The sequence below is a fragment of the Pyrgilauda ruficollis genome, unplaced genomic scaffold (assembly GCF_017590135.1).
Source record: "Pyrgilauda ruficollis isolate IOZ18807 unplaced genomic scaffold, ASM1759013v1 scaffold144, whole genome shotgun sequence".
Classification (NCBI taxonomy): Eukaryota; Metazoa; Chordata; class Aves; order Passeriformes; family Passeridae; genus Pyrgilauda; species Pyrgilauda ruficollis.
Window position 1 is genome coordinate 499,657 of NW_024512988.1, and position 27,980 is coordinate 527,636.

The 27,980-nt window shown below is 49.4% G+C and overlaps 3 protein-coding genes across 4 annotated transcripts in view; all 3 read left to right on the forward strand.

Moving 5' to 3' along the window:
* DENND2C (DENN domain containing 2C) overlaps window positions 1-21,980 on the forward strand; it is a 30,061-nt gene extending 8,081 nt beyond the window's left edge. Inside the window, 17 exon segments of the mRNA XM_041460537.1 lie at window positions 1,072-1,220; window positions 1,752-1,864; window positions 2,218-2,385; window positions 5,050-5,146; window positions 5,807-5,851; window positions 7,513-7,694; window positions 9,646-9,755; window positions 10,409-10,478; window positions 10,819-10,896; window positions 11,752-11,892; window positions 12,902-13,050; window positions 13,419-13,596; window positions 13,925-13,966; window positions 14,895-15,000; window positions 15,848-16,087; window positions 21,132-21,218; window positions 21,791-21,980. Of these exon segments, the coding sequence (XP_041316471.1) occupies window positions 1,072-1,220; window positions 1,752-1,864; window positions 2,218-2,385; window positions 5,050-5,146; window positions 5,807-5,851; window positions 7,513-7,694; window positions 9,646-9,755; window positions 10,409-10,478; window positions 10,819-10,896; window positions 11,752-11,892; window positions 12,902-13,050; window positions 13,419-13,596; window positions 13,925-13,966; window positions 14,895-15,000; window positions 15,848-16,087; window positions 21,132-21,218; window positions 21,791-21,822 (1,987 nt within the window). The 3' untranslated portion in view covers window positions 21,823-21,980.
* Window positions 21,981-22,836: 856 nt separating this feature from the next.
* Window positions 22,837-26,331, forward strand: BCAS2 (BCAS2 pre-mRNA processing factor). 2 transcript variants are annotated; one of them, XM_041460541.1, is made up of 7 exons: window positions 22,837-23,016; window positions 23,101-23,193; window positions 23,699-23,769; window positions 23,921-24,082; window positions 24,726-24,776; window positions 25,306-25,386; window positions 25,902-26,331. In XM_041460541.1, exons 1-7 carry the CDS (start codon window positions 22,924-22,926, stop codon window positions 26,029-26,031), a joined length of 681 nt encoding a protein of 226 aa, XP_041316475.1. In that variant the 5' UTR covers window positions 22,837-22,923; the 3' UTR covers window positions 26,032-26,331. The 2 variants fall into 2 exon arrangements, with proteins under 2 accessions (XP_041316475.1, XP_041316474.1); XM_041460540.1 differs by lacking the exon at window positions 23,699-23,769 and adding an exon at window positions 23,499-23,569 and having other exon boundaries at window positions 22,846-23,016.
* A 1,544-nt stretch (window positions 26,332-27,875) lies between these two features.
* The window catches only part of TRIM33 (tripartite motif containing 33), a 43,770-nt gene continuing 43,665 nt past the window's right edge, over window positions 27,876-27,980 (forward strand). The window contains 1 exon segment of the mRNA XM_041460481.1: window positions 27,876-27,978. Coding sequence (XP_041316415.1) covers window positions 27,876-27,978 — 103 coding nt within the window.

The following is a 27,980-nucleotide window of genomic DNA, read 5'->3' on the forward strand; positions in this document are numbered from 1 at the left end:
GTACTGCTCTTGCAGTAGGTTTGGCTGGTTTTCCCTTTTTCCCACACCCTTCTGAGGTGGCTTGATGCAAATCCTGCTCACAGGTGAGCTGCCTGTGCTGGACTGGTGTGCACAGTACCAGCAGAGATGTGGCTTGAGGTTCTGAAACCTTCCACTGTGGCAAAGTGTGCCGCAACAACCCAGATTTTATGATCATGATGGGCTAAATCCTTGCCAGCTCTTCTGTCACCTCAGTGCCCTAATTTCAAAACAGTGGCCATGTGGATGGAAATGCCAACCCACAAATGCATGAACACCTTGAGCACGAGTAGGAGAGGCCAGCAGGAAGCAGAGCCCTGGTTCTGAGCTGCTGCAAGTCTGCAAAGCATGGTTTGGGTTCTTGCCTCTGACAGGATGGGGCTGGCCATGCCTGCTTGGAGTGTGCTTGGCCACGGAGCCTCCAGCTCCCTTTCTTACCTAATAAATCTCCCAGAGCAAGTAAGCACACTTGGTGTGCTGGCTTTGACTGGGATAATTTTCTTCTTGGCATCTTGTGTGCTGCTGTGTTTTGGGGTTGTAATGAAAATATTGGTTACACAGCAGTGTGGGAGCTGTGCTCACACAGAGCTGGGAGGGGACACAGCAGGGACAGCTGACCCCAAGGATTTTCCAGACCCTGTGATGTTCTGCTCAGCAGTAATAGTTGGGGAAGAAGCAGAAAGGGGGGAAATTTGGAGCTTGTTTTCCCAAGTAATTGTTAAAAATGATGGAGCCCCTGGACATGGCTCAACACCGAGGGAAATAGGAAATGAATCCCATCCCTTGTTTTGCTTTCCTTGCTTGTGCAGCTTTTGCTTTACCTTCCAAACTGTCTTTATCTCGACCCATGCATGTGTTTTCTCTCTCGTTCCCTCTGATTCCCTCCCCACCATGGGCTGGGAGTGAGGGACTGAGCTGCTCAACCCTGGAAATGCGAGCCCAGAGTGGAGCATCCGTGTGCTGGATGGTCCCAAGGAGGGTCAACTGTGTTTGGACTGCAGACAGCAACTCCAGCAGGTGCCTTTAGAAGAAGTCACACTGGTTTTCCTCTAGGAAATCTTTTGAGTTTGAGGACATCCAGGGCTTCCGCAAGCGGCAGGCGGGCAGCGGCTCCCACAGACCCCGGGAGGAGACCAATGGCACTGCAGGATCCAGGCTGCTCTGCACTCAGTCTGAAGACAACATCTACGAGGACATTATCTGTATGTGCCTGGGCTTCTGGGGGTGTTCTCACCGTGGTTAAGGGTGGCAGTGGTGCTGGGGAGGGAGGAGTGAAGGTGAGGATGCATTGAGGCCTTTCCGGCTCTCGGGCTGTCAAGGTCTTCCCCATCTGGGGTTCTTTGTTGGTGTTGGTGACATCTGCACGTGAACAGCCTGATTTTGGATGTCATGGGAGGTCACTGGAATTGGCCTGTGCTATATTGATTTCTTTATTAGCCCTTGGAATGCTTTGCTTGAGTGTTGCACAGAGATCAGTGTGAACGCTGCCAAAATGAGCTGCTTTGCAATAGAGCTGCTTGCTCTGCAGGGGAAGAAGGGTTTTGTCCTGCTGAGACCATGTGCAGTTTGCCAAGTTGATGGCAGTGGGTTAGAAGGATGTGGTGGGAACCTCATCCAGCTTTAAACTGGTCTCTCAGACCCTGTTGTTGGCACACTCTCCCCACTTATATCCCTGGCAAAAATTACAGGGCTTTATCTCCTTTCATAAATCCCCCATCCAATGCTTTTTCCAGGTGCTACAAAAGAACATCCTTATGAAGATATCAGAGCACTGCCCTTGCCCCTGTGGAAGGTCCCATCTGTCTGGAAGCTGCCCCCTCCCCGGAGCATCAGCAGGGCTCCCAAGGTAGGGTGGGGGGATTAAAGGGGCAGGTATTTGCAGTATCATTCCCACAATGATGGGAATATGCTCAGCCTCACATTCCACACTGCAAGTCATTCATTTGCCTTATTGTTTTATTGCTTGTTTTTAATGTAAATAATATATAATGTAAATAATGAGCAGCCATGGCAGCTGATTAAGTTGCTAAGGAGCAAAAGAGTAGGAACAAGAGAGATTTGGTGAGATGTTTGAGTGGGGAGGTGGCATGGAGAGCTTGGTAGAGCAGATTTACCAGCTGTAATCCGACTCCTGTGCCTGTGACCTTGGACCAAAGCTGGATCTCATGCTTGACTATCTCTTCTGCTTCTGTTTTCCAGCCTCCCCCAAAACCTCCCTTCCTCAGCCGTAAGTCACTGGAGCTGAAGCCCTCCCAGACAAATCTCCAAGGGAAGGTGGGGAAGGAGACCTCCCTGCCTGTCACTCTGTCTGAGTGGAAGCTGTTCCGAGCAGTGGAGGCTGCCAGCAGGAGAAAGAACCTGCCCTGGGTGAGATTCAAGTGTAAAACTTCACTTCTTGCCTGGCATTTCAAGGTCTTGCTGCTTTGCAAGTGCTTTGTGAGGGGCCACAGAGCTGTGGGCCAGGCAGGTGATTGCTGCTTGGCACTGCTGCTCCAGCCATTCCCTGTCCAAGTGGCAGGGCTGGTGTTTGGGGGTCTGAGTGCCAGTTCTAGCTGGGACAGTAGTGGTTTTGTTGGTCAGGAATCACAGTGGTGTTTTTGTGGGCAGACAAAGTGCTCAGTGTTGGCCTGGAGGTCAGGGCTGTGTGTGAACACAAGGTCTTCCTCGTGCTTTGTCACCTAAGCCTTGTTCCCAGTGTTTCCATGGAGTGTTGGTGCTGGGTTTGCGCTCTTGGAGAGCTCCAAGGGCAGCTCTGTAATGCTTTGTGGACATGTCCCTGCTCCCAGTGACTTCCCAGGCTGATCCTGGTGTTCCACTGCAGGCCCTGAGCTGTGGGATAGTTGTGGGGCCCTTGGTTACTTGGAATGTTGGCCTGGAGTTCTGGACTGGCACCAGGAGCAGCTGTTTCATAGTTTAAGGGTGCAGAGGAACTCTCAGGGATAAGAGCATTTCACAAAGCCTTCATCCAGCTGTCCCTTCTGGCCTCTCCCTCCTGCCTGGCTGCAGAGACAATTATGCTGCTGAGGCCAGAGGGGTGAGGAAGGCTTTTAATCCACCTTCACACAGAGGACTGTTCAGTTTGGTGCCTTGGGAAGATTTCTAGATCCTCATGTTTGTGACCAGCTCGCATCCCTCTGTGACAAAAGGCACCACGTGCTGTAGAAGGGCAGCTGCAGCTGCCACTGTGGTGGCACTTGGTGCATGGGACTCAAATTCAAGTTGTGGTAGTGAGAAAGACTTATTTTTCTGTGGTAAAATCATTTCACTTCAGCAGATCTTTATTTCATCTCAAAGTCACGTGTATTTGCTCAGATTGCACAAGACTGTGAGGTAGAGTTGGACAGCTGCAAAGGACTTTTCAAACCTTTAAAGTGCTTTGGAGTATCAAGTAACTTCTGTCTGTGTTTTTAAACGAATTCTAGGTCTGGAAAATCAGGAAGGAGATGGCAAGATTATAAAAATGCTGTGATGGAGAGTATCTCTCATTTGGAGAGGGAAAATAAAATGTTCTCCAAAAGCAAACCTATTCCAAAAATCTGGTAACAATTTACATGCAGGAAGAGCACTTTACTCTCTTTGCTCATGAGGAATTGAGCCAAGATTGCTCGAGAGGTTGAGAAAAGGACTGGGGTCTAAAAAGACAAAACCTTTTGCCTAAGAAACACATGGCTGCCTTAAACACACCCAGGGTGGTGACTCAGCTGCACAAAAATCAGGACAGAAATTAAGATCTCCTAGGTAAGGCTGGGTAAAAAGGGAAAGAAGGCAGGTTTGGCAGGAGGAGCACTGCTCTCTGCAGTGGGCTGTTTGTTCCCTGCAGCCTCCTCGTGCTGGGAGGGTTGGCTGAGGCAAAAAATGGGGAAAAAACCATTGGAAAAGGAGAGCCTAAGCCTGGACTGCTGATCTGGGGATTAAACACTTGAACTGAACAAACAGGTTCTCTTTAATATATTTCTTTTTATGCTGTATTTGTGATGACAAATGGCTGGGCCCCACCCTCCTGTGTTCAGTTGAATGAATTCTTGAGGCAGGAATGAACTTGACCTGCTCCCTGCATTTAGGGTAAATCCCTCTTGCCATGAAGCTGCCTTTGATGTGGGGAGTCAGGAGCCCCTGGGGCACTGGCAGGTGAGGTGAAAGCACAGAGCAGGCTGTGACAGGGACACAGAAAGTGTCAGGATTTTGGCTGTAAGGCCGTCGTGACCAGTGGAAGATTACCAGCACCAATGCAGAGTGTCAAAGTGCTGACCCTTCTTTCATGTCTGTGCTTAGTCTGCACTGGACTGTGCTTTTACCCAGCTTTTTACCCAGCTTTTACCAGGTGTGTGGTCCTGCAGCACAGAGCCATTGTTCTGTCCCACTGTCTGTCTTCATTTGTGCAAAATCACAGAATGGTTTGGGTGGAAAGGCCCTTAATTTCCTCCTCATTCCACCCCTTGCCATGGCCATGGACACCTTCCACTAGAGCAGGGTACCCTGAGTACATCATCCTCTCATTCCAGCAACACCTGGGGCAGGGCCTGTGCTTGGAGCAGCCTCCCTTGTGCTTTAGGAGACTTGAGCTGACATCAACTACAGCAGCAAACCCAAAAACCAACCCCAAGTTACAGTGAGAGAGCTCTCTTTTTCTGGGCTTGGAAAGAGTTGGGGTGCTGGGAGCATGTTCTGAGTCCTCTGTGCTGCAGGGTTTGAGATGTTCTTGCAAGTGTCTTTGCATAGAAAATGGAAATCTGATGCCAGACAGTTTGTCACTTCTATTTGGGAAGGCAAGTGTGACAGTTTCCAGAGTGCTTGTACAGTCTGCTGTCAGCTTTGAGCTGTGCTGACAGGAATCTCTCTCTTGCAGCAGAAATCTGTGCTCATTCTTTATCCAGTGAGCTGGGCTAGAAGGAACCTCTGAGCCAGGGTTCCTGCAGGATTTGGGCAGCTTTCCCCAAGTCCTGGGTGGTGGCTGTTGGGCTGCCCTCCTATTGGCACTTGGAGCCTTCTCTGGACCCCCACATTAACCTCTGCTTCTGCTTTGGATTTCAGCTGGTGCTGAAAATACAGGAGATCTTTGATTCCAAGCGTGGAAAGAAGAAGGTGAAGCTGCTCAGTCCTGCTGGGAGAGAAGCAGCTCCAGTGAAAGGTACTGAGGTCTCCAGCACCACTGTCTGTGCTCTACACACCTTGAGTGGCACAATTCCCCTGTCCCTGGCCTGGCACCACCACCTCATGCTGACTCAGCAGTGCAAACCCCACACTTGTGGCTGGAATTGAGCTTTCAGCTCAAGGAACACCTGCCTAACACAAATTCAACACTGTCACAAGGGGGGGATTCTGAGCCTGCAGAGCTGGGCTGCTGGTTAAAAGTGCTTTTCCAAAAAAGCAGATTAAAGCAAAAATTCCTCAGAAAATCACTTGGCATGAGAGCTACCAGTGACTACTGCACTCATTGTCTGTGTGCCTTGTTCTGCTTGGGTAGGGTCTTTATTTATAATTACTCTGTTCAGCAGCTCTGTTAAGTTTTATAGCAGCCTCAACCAACCAGCTGGTTTGTGTTCTCTGCCTGTGTTCAGCTGACCTGCAGGTCATTCACTGGCACCACTGCCTTGATACCAGCTCTGCTCTTTGCAATTTGCTGCTGTAACACATTTTCCAGCTGCCCTTGGCTGATGCTTTGGGCAGGATTGGTGGGTAGCCCTGAGGGATGTTGATCTGATGAGTCTCTGGTTGTCTCTTTCCCAATTTTGGGTGTTGCCCATCTTCCTTCTGCATGGCTAATAAGTGAAAACTATGTGTGTTTCAGGTGAAACCAGCGGGAATGAAAGCGATACGGAAAATCAGCCCAAAAGTGAGTGAATCACAGGGCTGGTCCTGTCCCACAGCACTGCACCCTTGGCTGAGGCCCTGGTGGGATGAGCTGACGTGTGGGGATCTGCTGAGACAGGGCCAGGGAGCCTCTCAGAGGCCACATGGCCACGTCTGGGAGCTGCTGCTGTGACAAACCAACCTCTGTTTCTGCTCCTTCCCCTGAGCCCTTGAGGTTTAATGCCATTAATCTGCCAGCCAGCAGAAGCAGAGTCATTTTTGGGTTGGAAGGAGGTTGTTCCTGGTCACCTTTGCTGCTGCTGCTTGAGGTTATCTCCCTCCTGATTCCTTCCCTTGGTTCTGTTTTATGTAATGCTGTGAAATGTCCTTTCTTCTGGGGAGAGTTCACCTGGGTATTTGTCTGGCTCCAATGTCCTGAGCTGGATCATAGACCCAAACTCCAGACCTGAAACACCTGCTTGGTTTTAGGTGCTTTTAGCTTCCATGTGAAGATAGATTAAAGAGAAGGATCTGGCAAAGGGTGCCCAGAGCAGATGTGGCTGCCCCTGGATCCCTGGAAGTGTCCAAGACCAGGCTGGACAGGGCTTGGAGCAGTCTGGGATGGTGGAAGGTATCCCTGCCCATGGCAGGGGGTGGCACTGGATGAGGTCTCTTCAACCCAAACCATTCAAGGAATCTATGAATTCTATGATTCTATTCTATGATTTTATTTTGGGTGTTTCATTTACTTAGAGGGAAATATTCAAAAGGCTTTAACTCCCCTATGTTAAGGAGAGTAGTGGAGAGTGAAGAATCTCAGCAGAAATACTGAGATTTCTTCAGAAAGATTGAGTCACTGCCTGATGGAAGAGTTGTTTGAGAGTGTCTAGAATGTGTCACAGTGCCTGGGCCACAGGAATTCCTGATGTCAGAGGGCTGTGCCTGTTCTTGTGAGCCTGTGCTGCCTGTCAGGACAGCCCAGCCTGGGGGTGCCTTGGCCAGGGAGCTGCCTCTGCCTCTCCTGAGTGCCCCTGGTGTTTGGAGTGGCTCCCTGAGTCCTGGCAGCTCCTGACCTGGTGCAGCTGGCCTTCACTCCCTGGTACCTTGTTGTACACTCTGAGATGTGTAAGAACATCAGGGCAGCAGGAGAAATTTCAGTGTCTGTCAGGGGGAATTTGCAGAGCTGCAGATTTGCAGGATTCTGGATTTGCAGGCCAGTGTTCCCTGTCTGAATCACAGAATCCTGGAATTGTTAGGGTTGGGAAAGACCTCTAAGGTCATCAAGGCCAGTCATCAACCCAGCACAACCACCATGCTCACCATTAAACCACATCCTCAAGGGCCACATCCACACATTTTTTAAACACCTCCAGGGATGGTGATTCCACCACTGCCCCGGGCAGCTTGCTCCAATGACAGCAACCATTCCAGTGAAGAAATTGTCCCTAATATCAAATCTAAACTTCCTCCAGTGGAATCTGAGGTTATTTCCTCTCCTCCTGTCACTTGTTCCCTGGGGGAAGCTCAGCTCTGTGCACAAGGAGCTGACACAGGGTTCATTTCCCACGGGGAGCATTTGAATGTTGGGCAAATCCACCCATTCCTTTCTCCCCCTCTGATGGCAATGCTGAGTCCTCTTCTGTGCCCTGTAGGTGTGTGGCAGTGCCAGCCACAGGCTGGTTTGGGGTTTTTTGCTCTCCCCAGGTCGCCCCAGGTGCCTGAGGCGCTCGGCCTCCAAGAGGAACCCGCACTACCAGACCTTGGAGAGGGATCTCATCGAGCTCCAGGAGCAGCGGCTCTTCGAGCTCTTCGTGGTGGTGTCCCTGCACAAGAAGGCATCTGAGGTCACCTACACACCACACATCATCCAGCAGTTCCCCAGCAAGGTAGGAGCTGTGTGGGAATCTGCTCAGCTCTGTTTCCCCTTCAGAACTGCACTGGTCAGGATCTGGGTTTGGAATGTGGGGCACCTTGCTCTGTTGCACACCCAATGTGTGGTGTCAGGAGGTTGTTGAATATGTGTCTTAATAATAAGTTTATTTTCTTTTTTGAACTACTTTTTTCCTACTTAATTCAAATTTCATGAAGCCAAGGGGTATTTGATACCAGCTGAAGGAGAGGAAGGAGTGCAGAGCTCTGTCCCAAAGCTGGCAGGAACCTCATCCTGGCAGTCTGTCCTTTACAAACAAGGAGTGAGGCACTGATGATGCACAGGAACTGGAGTCCCAGGGCTTTTATGCTTATTTGTACTGTTTTGAAAAATAATAATAAAAAAAAAAAATGGCAAAGCTGTTTGTAGAAGCCCCCAAAACCAGGAGAGCTGTGGAAGTTGAAGCTAAGCCAAGCTCTTTGAAATAAGCTGTTCAGCCCAAACGGGTGGCAAAACCAGTGTGTGACTGAATTTATAGCTCAGTGAGCTAAGTTGGGAAGCTGAGATGGAGCCTTGGTGTTTTTGTGGTACCAGATTGAGATGAATATTCAGTTGTCAGTGTCTGGGCTCATACCTGCTGCCTTCCACTGAAAACAGAACAGAGCCAGCAATTCTGGCTGGGCCATCAGAAAGCCAGGGATAATTGAGGAATCTGCATGTCATCCACACAGAGGAGATGTCAGATCCACTCAGGGTGGTTGTGTGGGGCCCCAGCAGGTCCCACAGTGTCCCAAAGGATTTGTGTGCAAATAACTCCAGTGTCTTAAGTGAGTACATGCCTTGGGTTCACAAGATAAATAAGGAACTTCAGCCAGAAATAGTGCACAGTGTTAATTTAGTGGGTAAGCTGAACACACCCAAATAATATCTGCTAAAAGTGCAAACTTTGGGGTGTTGGGAGGGAGAAAGGAGTCCAGCAGATTTGGGTTTTCCCTGGTGCAGCCTCTCAGTCTCTCCATTGCCTTTGGGAAGGGCACTGCAGGGTTCCCCTCCTGCTCTCTACTGGCTTTTATAAAGGCACTGACACAAAAAATTATTTTCTCAGATTTATTTATCTTCTGCTCAAGGGAAAGTGTTTTGGTGAGTGACTTAGATGGGACAGTGGGTCAGATTGGGTGTCTCCCTTCTAATATTAGCTTTGCTTCCCAGTAATCTGCTGTCACCCTCTGCTTTGGGCTGTGTGCCCAAGGACATCTAAGCTTTGGTACAACTGTTACTCTGTGAAAATGCTGTTCTGTTTTCCTAACACTTTGTGCTGTCACACTTGGGACATTGGAATAGCCTGGATGTGCTGAGTGCCTAAAATCAACTTCATGCAATAAACTTTCCACTTCTCAGGGTCATTTCCTACTTAAATGTGTAAAATTTCCTTACATTTCTTATGAAGCCTCTTATCTGAACACCTTTCTTTTGCTCTTTCTGGACAGTTTTGATCATGGAAAGTGTCCTGGAGTCCTTGAGGGATTTGATTTGAGCCCACATGTGATGTGGCTGGAACACGTGATTCAGGGACAGTTTTTGCACTTCAGTTATGAGTGATCAAAAGCTGAACACATTCCTGTTCCTATTAGTGTTTTCAAATCTCCCAGGGGCAGAACCAAGGCAGGCTGGCCCAGCCATCATTTGGGGGCTCATCTCTACATTCATTTTCCAATAAACTTAGCCATGCTTGTAGATCCTTACTCCGTCCTTATCCAGCTGGGCCATTTTACAAAGGTCCAATCAGCAGGAAAAATGCAAGAGGGAACTGGGAATCTGCTAATGGTCAGAACATGTTCTCCTGTACCTGTGCATTAGCTATGGGATGGATCAGCCTTTGGAAGTGTTAGGAAGATGCTTTCTGTATTTTAAATGCTGCAGCTGTGCACCAACTTCAGTGACTTCAAATGCATCTGTTACCCCTCCAGCCTGAACATCCCTTCAGACCATCAAAGGATACTGAAGAGAGGCTAAAGGTCATTCCCAAATTCTGCTTTCCAGATCCTAAAGACTGGTTCCCTTCATCAGACCTCAAAAGGTAAACACCTGGTTTTGAATACTTGTGACTGAAAGAGGCAATGCTGAAAGCTTTGGACTGTGCCAGAGAAGCTGCAGCCAGAGTAGGGATAAAGGGGAAAGGATCCAGAAAATCCCTGTGGTAGGAGGGAGGATGAGGTATGGAGCTGGGCTAGAGAGCTGCTGCCTTTCCTGTAAGGAGGGAGAATTTGTCCAAGGCTGGAAGTGCTTCTGCTGCTCCTTGGCTGAATGGGGAAGCAGCTGGGAAGAAGGAGAGCTAGAAAAGCTCAGTGGGAGCATCTGGGAAGGAGGAGAGATGGAAAAGCTCAGTGAGAGGAGCTGGGAAGGAGGAGAGATGGAAAAGCTCAGTGAGAGCAGCTGGGAAGGAGGAGAGCTAGAAAAGCTCAGTGAGAGGATCTGGGAAGGAGGAGAGATGGAAAAGCTCAGTGAGAGCAGCTGGGAAGGAGGAGAGCTAGAAAAGCTCAGTGGGAGCAGCTGGGAAGGGGGAGAGATGGAAAAGCTCATGGGGTGCAGGTTTTTACCCTGAACAGATCCCAAAGTCCTTGTAATCATGCCTGGGCCCTTGTCAGCATGACCAGAAGGAGTCTGTGTGCTTTGTCAGTCTGTCCCCTGGGCTGTGTGGTGAATTTAACCCTGACTCTCCTTGTTCCCCAGTGAAACCTTTTCCTTTGTGCTGACGGGGGAGGACGGCAGCCGCTGGTTCGGGTACTGCAGGAAGCTCCTGGTGAGCATCTCTGGGAGGGCTGGGGGTACAGGAAGCACTGTCTGGGCACTGTCAGGATGTGACTCAGGGCTGCTTTCCCACGTGGATTACCCATCCTGTGCTGCTGTGGTGGTGCCAGCCCTTGGGTTGCAGAGGGAAGGGTCATGATGGTGCCCAGAAATAGGGAAATGGGCTCTGGGCATGACCCAGCTCCTGGAACTGGGTGTTCCTTGAGAACCTTCATAGTCATAAATGTAGGGAGGGCTGTAGCAGAAGGAGTTCTGCAGATCAGCTGCAGTGTGGGTGCTGGGTTGATCCTTGCCCCCCTGTTCTCAGCAGAGCTGTTGCTGTTGCCTTTCAGCCAGAAGGGAAAGGGAAGCGCCTGCCTGAGGTGTACTGCATCGTGAGCCGCCTGGGCTGCTTCAACCTCTTCTCCAAGGTGAGCTGGCACAGCCTATTCCTGAGCCCTGACAGCCTGCAGGCTGCACAGTGACTGGATGCTTCTGTCAGGCTTAGTGATTGCAGCTCATCCCAGGAGAGTGGTGCTTCCTCTCTGTCTTTGCTTTGAGCAGGGAAATATAATCCTGGTGCTGAGCCTTGTCAGGCAATGCTCAAATCCTTCAGCAATTACTGCCAGGAAAGGCCTTCTGATACTTGCTGTTACTGAGGGTGCCCCTTCATCCTCTAATACCTGGTGTTACTGAGGGTGCCCCTTCATCCTCTAATAACTGGTGTTACTGAGGGTGCCCCTTCATCCTCTGATACCTGCTGTTACTGAGGGTGCCCCTTCATCTTCTTCTTCTGTGACTTGGAAATGGAAAATCAGCTTGGGACAGGGTTGGATCTTCCCTGGTTTTTTGCAGCACCATGAGGAGGGGAGATAAGGAGGTGAGGACTGTGGAAAGCTGCTGCAGATAAAGTGCAGTTATTGCAGCAGAATACAGGGACAAGCTTTGATGGAAGATGGTTCTGATCATTGGAGCACAGAGTTTCTAGAACAGCATTTCAGGGAGGTTTCTTGGTGAGGGGGATGGGTGTTGCTCCTCTTAACTCCTCTAAATAATGAGAATTTGATGACTACATACAAGATATTTCCTTCCAGTGGCAGGAGACTGGAGAGCTGTGCTCACAGGAAGCTGTTCCTGTTTGACTGTTCAGACATTTGAGATGAATTTCACAGGGGTCCCAAGCGAGGTGGGAGAGGGCAGTGGGTCTGTGCTGGATCCTTCTCTGATGGATTCTCCCCTGTGCTCAGCAGGAGCAGTGACCCAAGGCTCTGTGTGTTTCCCTGCAGATCCTGGATGAGGTGGAGAAGAGGCGAGAGATGTCCCCAGCGCTGGTGCACCCCTTCATGCGCAGCGTGATGGAGGCGCCGTTCCCCGCCCCGGGCCGCACCATCACCGTCAGGAGCTTCCTGCCAGGAGCAGGAGATGAGGTAACACAGCTCAGGATGAGCTGCCTGCTCTCTCTGGGGTCTCAGAGAGGGCACAAAGGCTCTTTGCAAACTGCACTGTGGTGCCTGGATGTGGCCGCATTTCTCTTCACAGAGAAAAGCAAGGCACAACTTCCCAAGGATATTTCTGGGATTCACATTCTCTGAACCTCAGAAAAAGAAAAAATAATTCTTATCTCATTTACTGCTCCTGTGTTTTGAACAAGTGGAATGCATTGTGGAAGATTGTTTACCTGAAGGAATTGTTTACCTGAAGGGAATTGGTCATTGGATTCTGGTGTGTTTTGATTCATTGACCAGTTGAATCCAGGTGTGTGTGTCGGGACTGTTGGCTGACAGTCACGAGATTCTGTTCAGTTGAGTGTGTGTGCAGATTCAGTTTAGATGTAGTGTAGAAAAATATAGCAGAATAAAGTAATGAGTTAGCCTTCTAACATCAATGGAGATTTCTCCCCTTTGTCGAGGTTGCCTTGCTTCACTATACCTGGAAATAATTAGTGTGAAGAAAACATCCTGGAGTTGGAAGGGAGACTGTCCCAGAGATGTGTTTGCTGTGGAATCATCTGCCGTGGAAGTGATTCCCTGCTTCTTAATGAAGAGTTTCTGGGGCACTCTTCTGTGCTGCCCCATGCCAGCTGTCTGGGTCATGGGATTCTATGTAGAATCATGGATTCAGAGAATATCCTGAGCTGGAAGGGAACCACAAGGATCATTGAGTCCAACCCCTGGCACCCCAACAATCCCATCCCTGGAGTGCTGTCCAAACACTCCTGGAGCTCTGGCAGCCTCGGGGTTGTGCCCATTCCCCAGGGAGCCTGGGCAGTGCCTCTGGGGGCAGAACCTTTCCCTGATATCCAACCTAAACTCCCTTGGCACAGCTCCAGCCTTTCCCTGGGTCCTGCCCCTCAGGAGGAGCTGCTGAGCTGTGCCTCAGGCTGAGGTCCCTGCTCTGGGCTCTCCCCCAGCTCTCCCCGTGTCTGTGTGCTCCCAGGTGATGGAGCTGTGCCGCCCCTTGGACTCCAGGCTGGAGCACGTTGACTTTGAGTGCCTCTTGCAGTGTCTGAGTGTGTCCCACACCATCCGGGTGTTTGCCTCTCTCCTGCTGGAAAGGAGGGTCATCTTTGTGGCTGACAACTTAAGGTAAGAGATGAGTCTGAGTAGCTCTTGCTGAGGGAGGCTGTCACTGGTTGTTATTGTTTCTTCTGTGTTTGGACCTGTCCCATGTCCAAGCTTGTCTAGTTTTGCAGTTAGTTCCATTTGAAAACGTTCTGCACTCCCCACACAGCATGTGCATGCCTAGAATTGGGAGTATGCTGTTTACACAAGAGGAGATAAGGGAATGTTTCCTTTTTGCCTCTTTAACCTGGCTTGATGGTGGTTTTAGCTCCCCATAACTGAGTTCAGAAGTGGGTGCATGGGCCCTCTGCTGATGCACAGACTGTACACGCGTGACACCTGCCCTGAAGGAGACCCTGACCACCCTCCCTGTGCTTCTCCCACCTCTCCAGCACTCTGTCTAAATGTGGGCACGCTGCAGTGGCAACACTTTACCCCTTCACCTGGCAGCACACCTACATCCCCGTCCTGCCAGCTTCCATGATCGACATCGTGTGCTCTCCGACCCCGTTCCTCATTGGCATCCTCTCCTGCTCCCTGCCACAGCTCTGGGACCTGCCCATAGAGGAGGTGAGGATATGTGAGACACAGACAGTGTCAGTGGGATGAGGCTGACCTCTCTGGAATAATCTCTGGATTCTGTCTCAGTATAAACTCTCTAACTTCTCTGAGCCGCTTGGTGAATTTGCCAGATAAATGTCAGGATGTTCCAGCATTATCAAAAATAATAATATTCACTGTTCTCAGAGACAGGCTGCACCCATGCAAAACTTGTGTTTTGTGTGTGACAGCCCTATTTAAAAAACATCCCACATCTAAAAAACAAATTAAAACCTGGGTTTTTTCTATACAGCAACATACCTGGTTATGAGTCAGTGTGTTTTCTGTGTCTCCCCAGGTTCTGATTGTTGATCTTTGTGCTGACAAGTTCTTGCAAGAGGTGAGTGAAATAACAGTACCAGTAACTTGTGGGTTTATGCCAGGAAAAGGCATTGATGAAAAAAAAAAACATAAAAAGAAATCAGGAGAAGCTGGTCTTCATATGGAGACTCCAGTGGCTGAAGAAATACCTTGTAATCCTTTTGAACTGACAGAGAAAGAAACGGTCTTACAAATCCTTATTGCAATGTTGAGGTTGCATGAGGTGGAGAGCTCTGCAAAGCCAAAGATGCTGCTTGTCTGAGCTGAGTTTAAAAACTCTTACTTGGTTTCTTAGGTGAAGGGAGTCCCTAAGATTCTCTGCTGTTTTTGTCTGTCTCTCCCTGTTCTGTACAGCACTTTCTCCTCTCTCATCCAGCTGGGGGGTGTGTGTTGGTTTGGGTTCTTGTTTTTCCCAGGAGTGACAGTCTAGGGAACAAACAATCACAGTTCACTTGGGGTTCTCTGCTGAACTTCCCCAAAAGTGCTTCTGCATCCCCAGACAAGTAGCTATAAAAATGCTGGGGATTTTGTTACTAGCTCAGGATATTTGCTTCTCCTTTTCCTTGCCTCACTGTTCTGTTTTGTATTGCAGCCTGCAACTGGAGAAAGGTATTAAAGAAATGGGGGATTTTTTAAACCATATTATGAAACTTGTAATATTTTCTCAACAGACTTTTATTGGTTTTGTGTGTTTTACTGGTGAAATAAGCCTGAGTCTGTGTGGTGGCCAGTTGTGTGACTCTAATAAAATCTACTTGGGGCATGCTGAGCAAATGTGTTTAATTTCTGTGGTTGCAAGATAAATATATTGTCTCCCTTAAGATATATCACAGAATAACTCCCCTCTAACTGCTTTAGGCATGATATGAATATTTCTAATCTACACCCTGGTTCTCCTGCTGATAGGAATAACACAAAAGTCCTTCCTTGGCTGTTTCTGCCTGTAGGCATCAGATGAGGATGAGATCCTGCCCCATAAACTGCAGGCTGCACTTGTACAAATCCTGGAAGAACGGAGTGAAATCCTGTCACACGAGCAGACTGACACACAAGGTACTTTCTGTGGAAAAGGTTCTTTGGAAAAATGTTTTCCCATTAGCAGATCTCTGCCATGGAGTTGGTAGAAATGAGCAAATTGAAAAAAAACACTAAGAAGTGACATTTTAGCTGTTTCCCTGTGATCTTGCTGAGAACATCTTGTGAATGTGTGAGAAGGTTGGTGTGCTGACAGTTCCTCTTTTCACAATTAGTGTGTGCAGAAATGTAGTTTCCTTTGGGCCAACAGGATCAGTTCCTTTGTGCTTTGAATTTTATTGTATCCAGTTGTGCTTTAAATTTTATTCTATTTTTCTAAGTGGCAGAGACAATGTTTTTCTCAGAGAATGTAGCAAATTTCTGTATTTTAGAGGGTAATCTGGCCAATAATTTTCCAGGTTGGACTGCTTTATACATGATTCATCAGATAAGGGAGTGTGAGAAACTTAAAAAACTCTGAGGGGCTTGAGAGAATGGCACCAGCAAATTATATAATTCCATAAATATAAATTCTCTGTTTTACAGAGAGTTTGTCTTCTGTAGTTTGCCTAATTCTTGAAGAGAATTAAACAGCCTGTTACGAGCTAAAAGCTCATTACACACCAGATGTTTGACAGGGAAATAATCTAGGTGTCAGTTCTTAATTGGACAGTTTAGCTTTAAAAGACCTTGTAACAAGAGATTTTTGGCCATTTTGTGCCTTCTAATGAAAAGCTGCAGAACTCACAGCAGTGAGACTGTTTTACTGAGAAGAAATAATAAACACCTGAGTCTGAACATGAACTATCATCTCCAGTGCCTTCAATCCAGACCGAGAGAAACCCCTGGAGAGCAATGACCAAAGTGCCAAATGTCCTCCCCGCAGGTGACACGAGCCTGAACTCGCTGGTCTCGGAGGCTTTTGTGCAGTTCTTCGTGGAGATCGTGGGGCACTACTCGCTGCACATGAGCGTGACGGAGCAGGGCCAGCGCGTGTTCCAGCGCGAGCCCTTCCGCAAGTCCCACGGCTCGCGCACCGTGCGCCACTTCCTGCACGGCTTCATGGAGACACAGATGTTCGCCGGCTTCATCCAGGACCGCGAGCTCAGCAAGAGCCTGGCCAAAGGTGATGCCTTGTGAAGCCTCACCTGCAACACAGGCTGGGTGTGGTAATCACAGGTCCTCTGAACAGAGAGAGACATCGCTCTCCCAGGGTTTTCCTGGGAAGCTGTGAGAAACAATTCTTATCTCCACTTGCTGCACCTGTTGTTGTGCACCTGTGGAATGTGTCATGGAGATTTGTTTACCAAAGGGTGATTTCTTAATTGGACACTGGTGATGGTGTTTGGATTGATTGTTGAGTTAGGTCAAAGCTGTATGGGACGGTCAGTATGGGTTACGAGCTTTGGATTGATTGCCAGTTAGATCAAAGCTCTCTCCAATGGTCAGTAAGAGTTACGAGCTTGCTGACTGCGAGCTCAGCAAGAGCCTGGCCAAAGGTGATGCCTTGTGAAGCCTCACCTACAACAGAAGCTGGATGTGGTAATCACAGATCCTCTGAACAGAGACAGCTCTCTGCCAGCGTTTTCCTGGGAAGCTGTGAGAAGCTCAGAGAAAAGAATGAGAAACAATTCTTATCTCCACTTGCTGCACCTGTTGTTGTGCACATGTGGAGTGTGTCATGGAGATTTGTTTACCAAAGGGTGGTATCTTAATTGGACACTGGTGATGGTGTTTGGATTGATTGATCAGTTAGGTCAAAGCTGTATTGGACAGTCAGTAAGGGTTACGAGCTTGCTGATTGGGAGCTTAGCAAGAGCCTGGCCAAAGGTGATGCCTTGTGAAGCCTCACCTACAACAGAAGCTGGATGTGGTAATAACAGATCCTCTGAACAGAGACAGCTCTCTGCCAGCGTTTTCCTGGGAAGCTGTGAGAAGCTCAGAGAAAAGAATGAGAAACAATTCTTATCTCCACTTGCTGCACCTGTTGTTGTGCACGGAAAAGGTTCTTTGGAAAAATGTTTTCCCATTAGCAGATCTCTGCCATGGAGTTGGTAGAAATGAGCAAATTGTAAAAAAACACTAAGAAGTGACATTTTAGCTGTTTCCCTGTGATCTTGCTGAGAACATCTTGTGAATGTGTGAGAAGGTTGGTGTGCTGACAGTTCCTCTTTTCACAATTAGTGTGTGCAGAAATGTAGTTTCCTTTGGGCCAACAGGATCAGTTCCTTTGTGCTTTGAATTTTATTGTATCCAGTTGTGCTTTAAATTTTATTCTATTTTTCTAAGTGGCAGAGACAATGTTTTTCTCAGAGAATGTAGCAAATTTCTGTATTTTAGAGGGTAATCTGGCCAATAATTTTCCAGGTTGGACTGCTTTATACATGATTCATCAGATAAGGGAGTGTGAGAAACTTAAAAAACTCTGAGGGGCTTGAGAGAATGGCACCAGCAAATTATATAATTCCATAAATATAAATTCTCTGTTTTACAGAGAGTTTGTCTTCTGTAGTTTGCCTAATTCTTGAAGAGAATTAAACTTAGCCTGTTACGAGCTAAAAGCTCATTACACACCAGATGTTTGACAGGGAAATAATCTAGGTGTCAGTTCTTAATTGGACAGTTTAGCTTTAAAAGACCTTGTAACAAGAGATTGTTAGCCATTTTGTGCCTTCTAATGAAAAGCTGCAGAACTCACAGCAGTGAGACTGTTTTACTGAGAAGAAATAATAAACACCTGAGTCTGAACATGAACTATCATCTCCAGTGCCTTCAATCCAGACCCAGAGAAACCCCTGGAGAGCAATGACCAAAGTGCCAAATGTCCTCCCCGCAGGTGACACGAGCCTGAACTCGCTGGTCTCGGAGGCTTTTGTGCAGTTCTTCGTGGAGATCGTGGGGCACTACTCGCTGCACATGAGCGTGACGGAGCAGGGCCAGCGCGTGTTCCAGCGCGAGCCCTTCCGCAAGTCCCACGGCTCGCGCACCGTGCGCCACTTCCTGCACGGCTTCATGGAGACACAGATGTTCGCCGGCTTCATCCAGGACCGCGAGCTCAGCAAGAGCCTGGCCAAAGGTGATGCCTTGTGAAGCCTCACCTGCAACACAGGCTGGGTGTGGTAATCACAGGTCCTCTGAACAGAGAGAGACATCGCTCTCCCAGGGTTTTCCTGGGAAGCTGTGAGAAACAATTCTTATCTCCACTTGCTGCACCTGTTGTTGTGCACCTGTGGAATGTGTCATGGAGATTTGTTTACCAAAGGGTGATTTCTTAATTGGACACTGGTGATGGTGTTTGGATTGATTGTTGAGTTAGGTCAAAGCTGTATGGGATGGTCAGTATGGGTTACGAGCTTTGGATTGATTGAACAGTTAGATCAAAGCTCTCTCCAATGGTCAGTAAGAGTTACGAGCTTGCTGACTGCGAGCTCAGCAAGAGCCTGGCCAAAGGTGATGCCTTGTGAAGCCTCACCTACAACAGAAGCTGGATGTGGTAATTACAGATCCTCTGAACGGAGACAGCTCTCTGCCAGGGTTTTCTTGGGAAGCTGTGAAAAGCTCAGAGAAAAGAATGAGAAACAGTTCTTATCTCCACTTGCTGCACCTGTTGTTGTGCACATGTGGAGTGTGTCATGGAGATTTGTTTACCAAAGGGTGGTATCTTAATTGGACACTGGTGATGGTGTTTGGATTGATTGATCAGTTAGGTCAAAGCTGTATTGGACAGTCAGTAAGGGTTACAAGCTTGCTGATTGGGAGCTTAGCAAGAGCCTGGCCAAAGGTGATGCCTTGTGAAGCCTCACCTACAACAGAAGCTGGATGTGGTAATCACAGATCCTCTGAACAGAGACAGCTCTCTCTCAGGGTTTTCCTGGGAAGCTGTGAAAAGCTCAGAGAAAAGAATGAGAAACAGTTTTATCTCCACTTGCTGTGCCCTGTTGTTGTGCGCATGTGGAATGTGTCATGGAGATTTGTTTACCAAAGGGTGGGATCTTAACTGGACACTGGTGATGGTGTTTGGAGGGATTTACCAATTAGGTCAAAGCTGTATCAGATGGTCAGTAAGGGTTATGAGCTTCTTAATAAATGTGAAAAATGCATATTTTATGATTGGCTTTTTGCAAATATTAATATTATATATGTTATGTTAGAAAATTATGCCGTATTAATTTTCTTAAGTAGTGTGTTAAATATAGTTTTAAGTTATAACATAATGTTAAAATAGAAACTATGCTATGTAAGACACTTTAAGAAAAGACTGGCACTGGGATAGCAGCCACAGGACACCTAAATCTTTCAGAAAAAAAGAATTTATTGCTCTCTTATCGAGTTCTTCCCACCTTGCTCAGCCCTGAAGATGCCATTAGGATTCAGAGGAAGAAGCTGACACTGACCAGACAGAATCCTTTGTTTGAATGGAATTTATGCATCATGTATGAGGTGTATGAATATGCAACAGGCTGTTGTTTTTAAGGGTTAATCCTCTGTTAACATGGGTCCTTTTTTGGGCTTATTTTGCCCAGAAAGAGGTACCTGAACTGTCTGTAACTCTTTGTTTTTATTGTCTCATATTGTCCTAAATCCTAATTGTCCAAATTTTTATTACTCTAATTATATTACTATTTTTATAACCATTTTATTACTATTAAACTTTTAAAATTCTAAAAACAAGTGATTAGCATTTTTTCCACAATAAATATAGTATAATTTAGTGTAGAGGAATAAAGCAATTGACCAGCCTTCTGCAATTATGGAGTCAATGCTAATTATTACCCAGCTGGGGGCCTGCAGCCACAGCTAGACAGAGTTAAAGAATAAAGCAGGGATTTATTAAAAGGATCTCCTCAATGGATGCACCTTGGGCAGCACAAGAGCCCGGCCAGGGCTGCGCCCAGGTGAACCCAAAATGGTCACAAAAATGGATGGCTGGTCATGGGTGTAGCAATATCTAAAATTAGAGTATTGTAGCAGTGGTCCCTGCTGGGTAACAATTAGTATTGACTCCATGATTGCAGGAGGCTAATCAATTGTTTTATTCTACTATACTATTCAGAAGAAACCCATCACCCTTGCTAGACACACACGTGGATCCCGTTGGTCAATGGAGCCAAAACACCATCACCAGTGTCCAATTAAGAAACCACCCTTTGGTAAACAAATCTCCATGACACATTCCACATGTGCACAACAACAGGTGCAGCAAGTGGAGATAAGAATTGTTTCTCATTCTTTTCTCTGAGCCTTCTCACAGCTTCCCAGGGAAATTCTGGGAGAGAGTTATGTCTCTCTCTGTTCAGAAGATCTGTGATTACTCCATTAGAGGGTTTTGGGAAAGTTGCAAAAGGTAGGTCTCAGAGACCTACCTACAGAGCAGAACTGTGATTAGAGTTCTAACAACACCTAACCTGATCTAATTATTTCAGTGCTATTGCTGAAGCCAGTTGGGGTAAAAACAAACTTGCTGAAACCTTTTTTACAGCATTCTAAAGCATTAAATTACTGTTACAATTCTCATCATAGTGATGGGCAGATATTATTCTGCACATGGAGGAACACAGGGTCTCACATTTTATAAGTTCTGCTCCATTTGCACATTGCAGTTAATTGTCCAATTCCAGCTTTAGCCCATGCAGTCCCATCCTTGTTTTTCTCTCTTCAGCCCACGTTGTTTGTGCTCTTGGGCCTGAGATTTGGATCATTTGTCCTTGGTCCCCAGCTAGAGAAGGAATTGTTTTTTCTCCCTGCTCTGTGCAGAGAGCTCACCATCCCCTAATGTGAAGCCCAGACCCACACACTAAAGCAGCACAGAATCTGAAAAATAGACAAGCTAAAACCTGAGGCATCAGAGGCATCACCCTCTTGTTTCTTGTTTTGGCATCACCTTCTTGTTTGAACTCTGCTCCACAGACTCCCTCTCGAAGTATGATGCCACCTGCCTCTGCTGTTGGAATTATATCACATGGAATAGCCCCGTGCCCTTGTAATTACTCAAAATAATTCAGTTTATAAAGCACACAATTTCTGCATCTCTCTCCTTTCTCCTTGATCCTGCAGCTTACACACACTGCATACATGATTTCCTTTTGTGGCCTTGTTAATCATGATGCCACATGCTAAAAGATGGAGTAACTCATTTGGTGAGTGATTTTTAATTTTTTTTTTCTCTTTAGGCCTTTTTGAGGTCCGTGCCTTGGAGTATTTGGAGAGGATTCCAGAGACGGAACGAACTGGAATGAACAAAATCCTTCGCAGTCTTGGTAAAGGAACACACCTTGCTTTTGTTCATAGTTTGTTTTTTTTATTTAATTAATTGTAGCTATTGAATCATTAATTTGTTACAAAAGAGAGGAAGGCTCCTTCTCCTTCTGCACCTGGGTTCCCTTGTTTACATTTACTCCTTCAGGGGGCACTGAACACTGTGTAAGGTTTTTCTTTTCTTTTTAAGCTTTTATATCTTTAGATAAAATTTGTTAAGTTGCTGCTCTGAGTGCTTGTTCCTGAACTTTGGTCCTGGCTGAGGACATGCCCAGGGGACCAAAGTTGTGTCTGCTGGCAGGGGTGGCCATGTGTGGCTTTCCACCTTAAGCTCCTCAGCCTGATGAGTCCTGGAGTGTCTCCAGCTCACAGAATCCCACCATGATTTGGGTGGGAAGGGACCAGTTCTGCCACAGGCAGGGACACCTCCCACTGTCCCAGGCTGCTCCCAGCCCTGTCCAGCCTGGCCTTGGGCACTGCCAGGGATGCAGGGACAGCCACAGCTGCTCTGGGCACCTGTGCCAGGGCCTGCCCACGCTCACCTAAAGCTCCTAATGCTGGTTCTTCTCCGCAGGCAGCAAAATGAAATTCCTGCAGAAGAAGTGACCGGGCGCTGCTGCGGGACAGCGGCGGGAGGGGGAACCACGGACCCCGCCCGGGCCGGACCGAGCCGGGCCCCGGGAGGGCCGGGCTGGGCCGGGGGCTCCGCGAGTGCTGCGGGAACAGCCGGCACCAGGATCGATAACAGCTCATGGATCCATAACCAGTTCCATGGATGGGACCAGTTCTGCCACAGGCTGGGACACCTCCCACTGTGCCAGGCTGCTCCCAGCCCTGTCCAGCCTGGCCTTGGGCACTGCCAGGGATGCAGGGACAGCCACAGCTGCTCTGGGCACCTGTGCCAGGGCCTGCCCACGCTCACCTAAAGCTCCTAATGCTGGTTCTTCTCCGCAGGCAGCAAAATGAAATTCCTGCAGAAGAAGTGACCGGGCGCTGCTGCGGGACAGCGGCGGGAGGGGGAACCACGGACCCCGCCCGGGCCGGACCGAGCCGGGCCCCGGGAGGGCCGGGCTGGGCCGGGGGCTCCGCGAGTGCTGCGGGAACAGCCGGCACCAGGATCGATAACAGCTCATGGATCCATAACCAGTTCCATGGATCGATAACAGCTCATGGATCCATAACCAGTTCCATGGATCAATAACAGCTCATGGGTCCATAACCAGTTCCATGGATCGATAACGAGTTCCATGGATCGATAAAGCTCATGGATTGATAACCACTTCTGTGGACTGATAACAGCTTACGGATTGATAAGGAGTTCCATGGATCAATAACAGCTCATCCATCCAACCTGTCACGTGTCTCCGTTCCTTAAGGGGGCGGGGCCAGGGCTGGAGTGACTCCGGGAGTGAAGCGGGAGGGAAGGCGGAACCGGGCAGGGAGGGAAAGGGCCAGGGTCGGAATCGCACCGGGAGGAGCGGGGGTAGGCCTGGAAACCTCCGGGAGCGGCGGGACCGGGGCTGGAGCCACCCGGGAGGGGCGGGGCCTGGGCTGAGGGGCGGGGCTGGAGCAGGCCGGGAAGGGGCGGGGTTTGGGCACAGAGGGGCGGGGTTTGATCCCCGGGGGCGGGGTTTGCGACCGAGCCCTGTGCGGTGCCGCCGGGCGTGACGTGAGTGCGCACGCGCAGTGCGCGCGGCCGCGGCCAAGATGTCGGGCCCGGGGCTGGTGGCCGGCGATGTTGTGGTGGATGCGCTGCCCTACTTCGACCAGGGCTACGAGGCGCCGGGCGTGCGGGAGGCGGTGCGTGTGGGGCCGGGGCGGCGGCGGGGAGGGGCCGGGGCGGCGGGCGGGCTGCCCGCCTGCCTGACGCCCCGTGTGCGTTAGGCCGCGGCGCTGGTGGAGGAGGAGACGCGGCGGTACCGGCCCACCAAGAACTACCTGAGCTACCTGCCCGCGCACGACTACAGCGCCTTCGAGGTGAGATGAGGCGGCCTGGCAGCTCCCAGCGCCCGGCCCAGTGCCTCCCCGTATCCCGACCGGGCTCCCGCGCCCCATAGCCCGCTTGTCCCCATCCGTAACCTGGCTGGGACAGACCCTGCCTGTCCCCGGCCTTCCCCCGTACCCTCCTCGTGTGCCCACCGCCGGACTCCCCACCCCGCACCCCTCCTGTGTCTCTCCCCCTGCCCCGTTACCCGTTTGTGTCCTGTCCCCGTCCTCCCCACCATACCCCGTTTGTGTGACCCCCCGTCCCCGCCTGTCCCTCACCGCTGCCTTCCCCGCAGACCGAGATCATGCGGAACGAGTTCGAGCGCCTGGCGGCCCGGCAGCCCCTGGAGCTGCTCAGTATGAAGAGGTGCCGCACCCCTCCTGTGTCTCTCCCCTGCCCCGTTACCCGTTTGTGTCCTGTCCCCGTCCTCCCCACCATACCCCGTTTGTGTGACCCCCCGTCCCCGCCTGTCCCTCACCGCTGCCTTCCCCGCAGACCGAGATCATGCGGAACGAGTTCGAGCGCCTGGCGGCCCGGCAGCCCCTGGAGCTGCTCAGTATGAAGAGGTGAGTGGGGCCGGCAGGGCCGTGCCCGGTGCCCCGGGTGAGCCGTGCCCAGGGTGAGCTGTGCCCGGTGCCCCGGGTGAGCCGTGCCCAGGGTGAGCTGTGCCCGGTGCCCCGGGTGAGCCGTGCCCAGGGTGAGCCGTGCCCTTTGCAGGTACGAGCTGCCAGCCCCCTCCTCCGGGCAGAAGAACGACATCACGGCGTGGCAGGAGTGTGTGAACAATTCCATGGCACAGCTGGAGCACCAGGCTGTGCGCATCGAGAACCTGGAGCTCATGTCCCAGCACGGCTGCAACGCCTGGAAGGTGTACAATGAGTAAGGCCTCAGCTGCTCTGCTGGACACAAATTCTGTGTTGAATTCCTGTCTGTTTATTGGGTGTAAATCCAGTGGGAATCTTTAGAATGTAGCCTGGAATAGATGAACCCCTGTGAGAGAGCTGTGAGTGAAAGAGGAGTGATCTCAAAGCTGTCTCTGTGGCCAAGGAACAGCATGTGTTTTAATACATCCCAGTCTTGAATGTTGTGGGTTACTGTTGATGAGAGTGGGTGTTAATTAAGGCTGGTGATAGCCTGTGAAGGAATAACTCAGTAGTGGAAATGAAGATGAGTTGCTACAGATCTTGGGCTTAGCCTGGAGCTGTAATAAATCTGCTGCAAAAGCCAAGAAAAGGTTGTAGAGCATGGCTGCAGGAAGCACTGGGGATATTTCAGGGAGTCCACTTTTGAGAAGGGTTGGCTAAGCATTAGATAAAAGAGTAGGCCAAAGGAATTCCAAACTGAGAGAAGGCAGAGGGTTCCTGAGCTCAGGAGAAGGGAAGCAGGTAAAGGATCTGCTGGCTGGGCCAAGGTGCTGCAGGGCCTTGTTGGATCCTTAATTCTGACAAGTTAAATGTCAGGTGAAATGGGGCTGGTTTACCATTTGTGTGTTTTTAATGCTTTGCTTGCATTCTGTCATCAGGCACCTGGTTCATATGATAGAACAAGCCCAGAAAGAGCTTCAGAAATTGAGGTGGGTCTTCTTATTTATGTTTTTGTACTGAAATTGGAAGTGAACCTTTCTCTCCCCCCATGCTATACAGAGGAATATGTATGCTGCTGCCATGGTCACAGGGAAAAAGACCCAGTAAAAACAATTAATAATTGAGAAATGTGACCCTGCCCTCCCCAGGCAGTTACATTCATCATGTCTGTTCTACTCAAAATTCTGTGTTTGGTTTGTTTGAACCTCTGCTCTGGATTTGTGGAATCCTCCCTGAAATGTAGCAATGCTTTCATTTCACTGCTGATAATTTAATGTGCAGTTGTCTCTGTAAGAACATCTTCCCTGATGTTGGGTTTGGCCTTTTATTTTTATTTATTTCAGGGTTCTCTCTGAGCCCTGTACTGAGATTTGTCCATCTGGATGTTGTCATTACAGTCCTGGCTACACAAATGTTTTCTGGCAGTACTTCTAGGAATTGAGAATACTTGGAAATTAGCAACAGGTGCTGCAGATGCCAATGAAATGAGTAAATAAAAATACATCTTTTTCTCCCCAGGAAAAACATTCAAGACCTGAACTGGCAGAGGAAGAACATGCAGCTCACAGCTGGGGCTAAGCTGAGGGAGATGGAATCCACGTGAGTGTTGACATTCCTCTGTTAACCCTTCCACAGTTTCTCCATTGCTTGAAATTCACTTGAAATTCTTCTTCCACTTGAAATTCAGTGATCCTTTGGTGCTGCTGTAGGATACTGTTCCTTTGCAGGAGGTGTTTTAAAGTATTTGTAGTTTGATTCCATATTGTATTTGCTGAGGTTGAGTGAATCAACACATGGGAAGAGGATATACTTATTAGCTGCTTCAAATTTCCTAAATTGTCTTAAACTCTTCTTTATCTCAATATTGGCAGTCGGTGGATGAGTCTAGTCATTAAACTTCTTGTGTTTTCAGGTTTAACAGGGTTAAAAATTACTCATTGTCACTTTGGTTGTTCCAATGACCATTGATGTCAACTAAGGATTATCAAGTGTTAAGAAAAATGCTGCTTTATTTGGTGTTTCTGCTTGCTTTGGAGCAATGGTTGTCTTTGATTTTTGATCAGAGGACTGTAACATAACACCTAAAGGCTCTTTTTGTTTCTTTTCCCTTCCAGGTGGGTCTCTCTTGTCAGTAAAAATTATGAGATTGAACGAACTATTGTGCAGCTGGAAAATGAAATTTCACAAATCAAGCAGCAGCATGGGGAAGCAAACAAGGAGAATATCCAGCAAGACTTTCAGTGAATTAATCCTGACTTGTCTTAGTGCTGCATGTGTTAAAAACTACAAACCAGACACTTTGGAGATGCTGTGTCTGTAAACACCTCTAGTTGCAGTTGTGTGAGGTGGTAAAAGGGTGTTTCCATCCTTTCTTTTCCTTGTTTTAAATTCTAGGAGGAGGTAGGGTGGACTCTAAACATCCTGTTTAAATGTGTCACAGGCACCATTAAATGTACTGTGAATTGTTTAACTTTTTACATATTTAAAGCAGGAGCTCACGTTGTTGTGTTTTCCCCTACGCCTTTAATAAATCCTGTTTTGTTATTTCTCTGGTTTCTGCTTTGTGTCCAAAGCCTGGCAGCTCTGGAGGAGATGGCTGGGCCAGGTGGACCCTGAGAATCCCCTGCAGGGGAAGTGGGGGGAAACTGGAATTTTCCAGTTGACCTTCCAGGAAGGTCAAAATTAGCATTGAATCCACAATTTAAAGAAGGCTGATCAACCTCTTTATTATATTATATCATTATTAAGAAACCCATTGCTTTTATAGACAGATAATATACAAATGTAATATACAAATGTTGTATATTTTCGATACAGGTTGTTGACCTAACTGGTCCTCCTGTCCAAACACCAACATGATTGGCTAATTAAGAAACCACCCTTTGGTAAACAAATCTCGCATGTTCACAATACCAGGTGCAGCAAGTGGAGATAAGAATTGTTTCTCATTCTTTTCTCTGATCTCCTCACAGCAAGGCCTGGGGAAGTTGTGTGTCGCTCTCGGTGGCCAGAGAGCTGCTGCCACGTGCCACCCCCTGCCCTGTTCCTCATCCCAGGGCACAATTCCTGATCTTCCTGCTCCTGCTGCCCTGTCCCCATGCTCTGACTCCCATCCCGATGCACTGCTCTGTGTCCCAGTGGCCTTTTCCCTGTGCTGGTGTGCCATTCCCCATCCTGCTGCTCTGTTCACCATCCCAGTGCGATATTCCCAATCCAGGTCTGCTGTTTCCTGTCCTGGTGCCCTGTTCTCCATCCTGCTCCATTATCCCCCATCCCTGTGCCTTATACCCCTTCCTCATGGGTGTTTCCCCATCCCAGTGCTTTGTTCCCTATCCCAATGGGTTATTCCCTATCCCGGTGCCCCATTCCCCCAGCTCAGTGCATTATTCCCGGTCCCGGGGGGTTATTCTCCTTCCCGGGGTGTTATTCCCCAGCCCAGTGGGTTATTTCCCATCCCAATGGGTATTCCCCATGCCGACGGATATTCCCGGTCCCGGTGGGTTATTCCCCAGCCCAACGGGTATTCCCCCTCTTCACGCGTTATTCCCCTCCCCCGTGGGTTATTTCCCAGCCTGCGTTTGTCATTTCCCGTCCGGAACGGTTATTCCCCACCCCGGTGCGGTATTCCCCAGCCCAGTGCGTTATTCCCCAGCCCGGTGCGCTGTTCCCGGTGCGTTATTCCCCCTCCCGGTGCGGTATTCCCCCTCCTGATGGGGTATTCCCCAGCCCAGTGCGTTATTCCCAGCCCGGTGTGCTATTCCCGATGCCCTGTTCCCGGTGCGTTATTCCCCAGCCCGGTGTGCTATTCCCGGTGCCCCGTTCCCTATTCCCGGTGCTCCGTTCCCCATCCCCGTGCCCGGGGGCGTTCCCGAGGGGGCGTGGCCGCGCCCCTGCCGCCACCACCGCCCAATAGGCTCTCATCCCTGGACCCAAAGCCCCGCCTCTCCTGACGTCACGACCCGCCCTCCCGGCCGCGCCGTTGCCGCGGGAGCGCGCGCGCGTGCGCGGCGCCGGTCCCGCCCGCTCCCGCCCGGTGACGCGGTGACGCGGAGCGTGCGCGGAGCGGGGTCGGGTTCAAAGGAGGAAACATGGCGGAAAACAAAGGAGGCGGCGGCGGCGGGGACGCGGCCGCCGAGGCCGCGCCGGGCGGCGGCGGCGCTCTGGAGCCTCCCGCCGGCTCGCCGTCCGCCGCC

Coding starts and splice junctions, on each gene's coding strand:
- BCAS2 (XM_041460541.1), top strand. CDS start 22,924: ATGTCGGGCCCGGGGCTGGTGGCCGGCGATGTTGTGGTGGATGCGCTG. Junction 23,017..23,100: donor CGCCGGGCGTGCGGGAGGCG/GTGCGTGTGGGG, acceptor CGTGTGCGTTAG/GCCGCGGCGCTGGTGGAGGA. Junction 24,083..24,725: donor GCCTGGAAGGTGTACAATGA/GTAAGGCCTCAG, acceptor TTCTGTCATCAG/GCACCTGGTTCATATGATAG.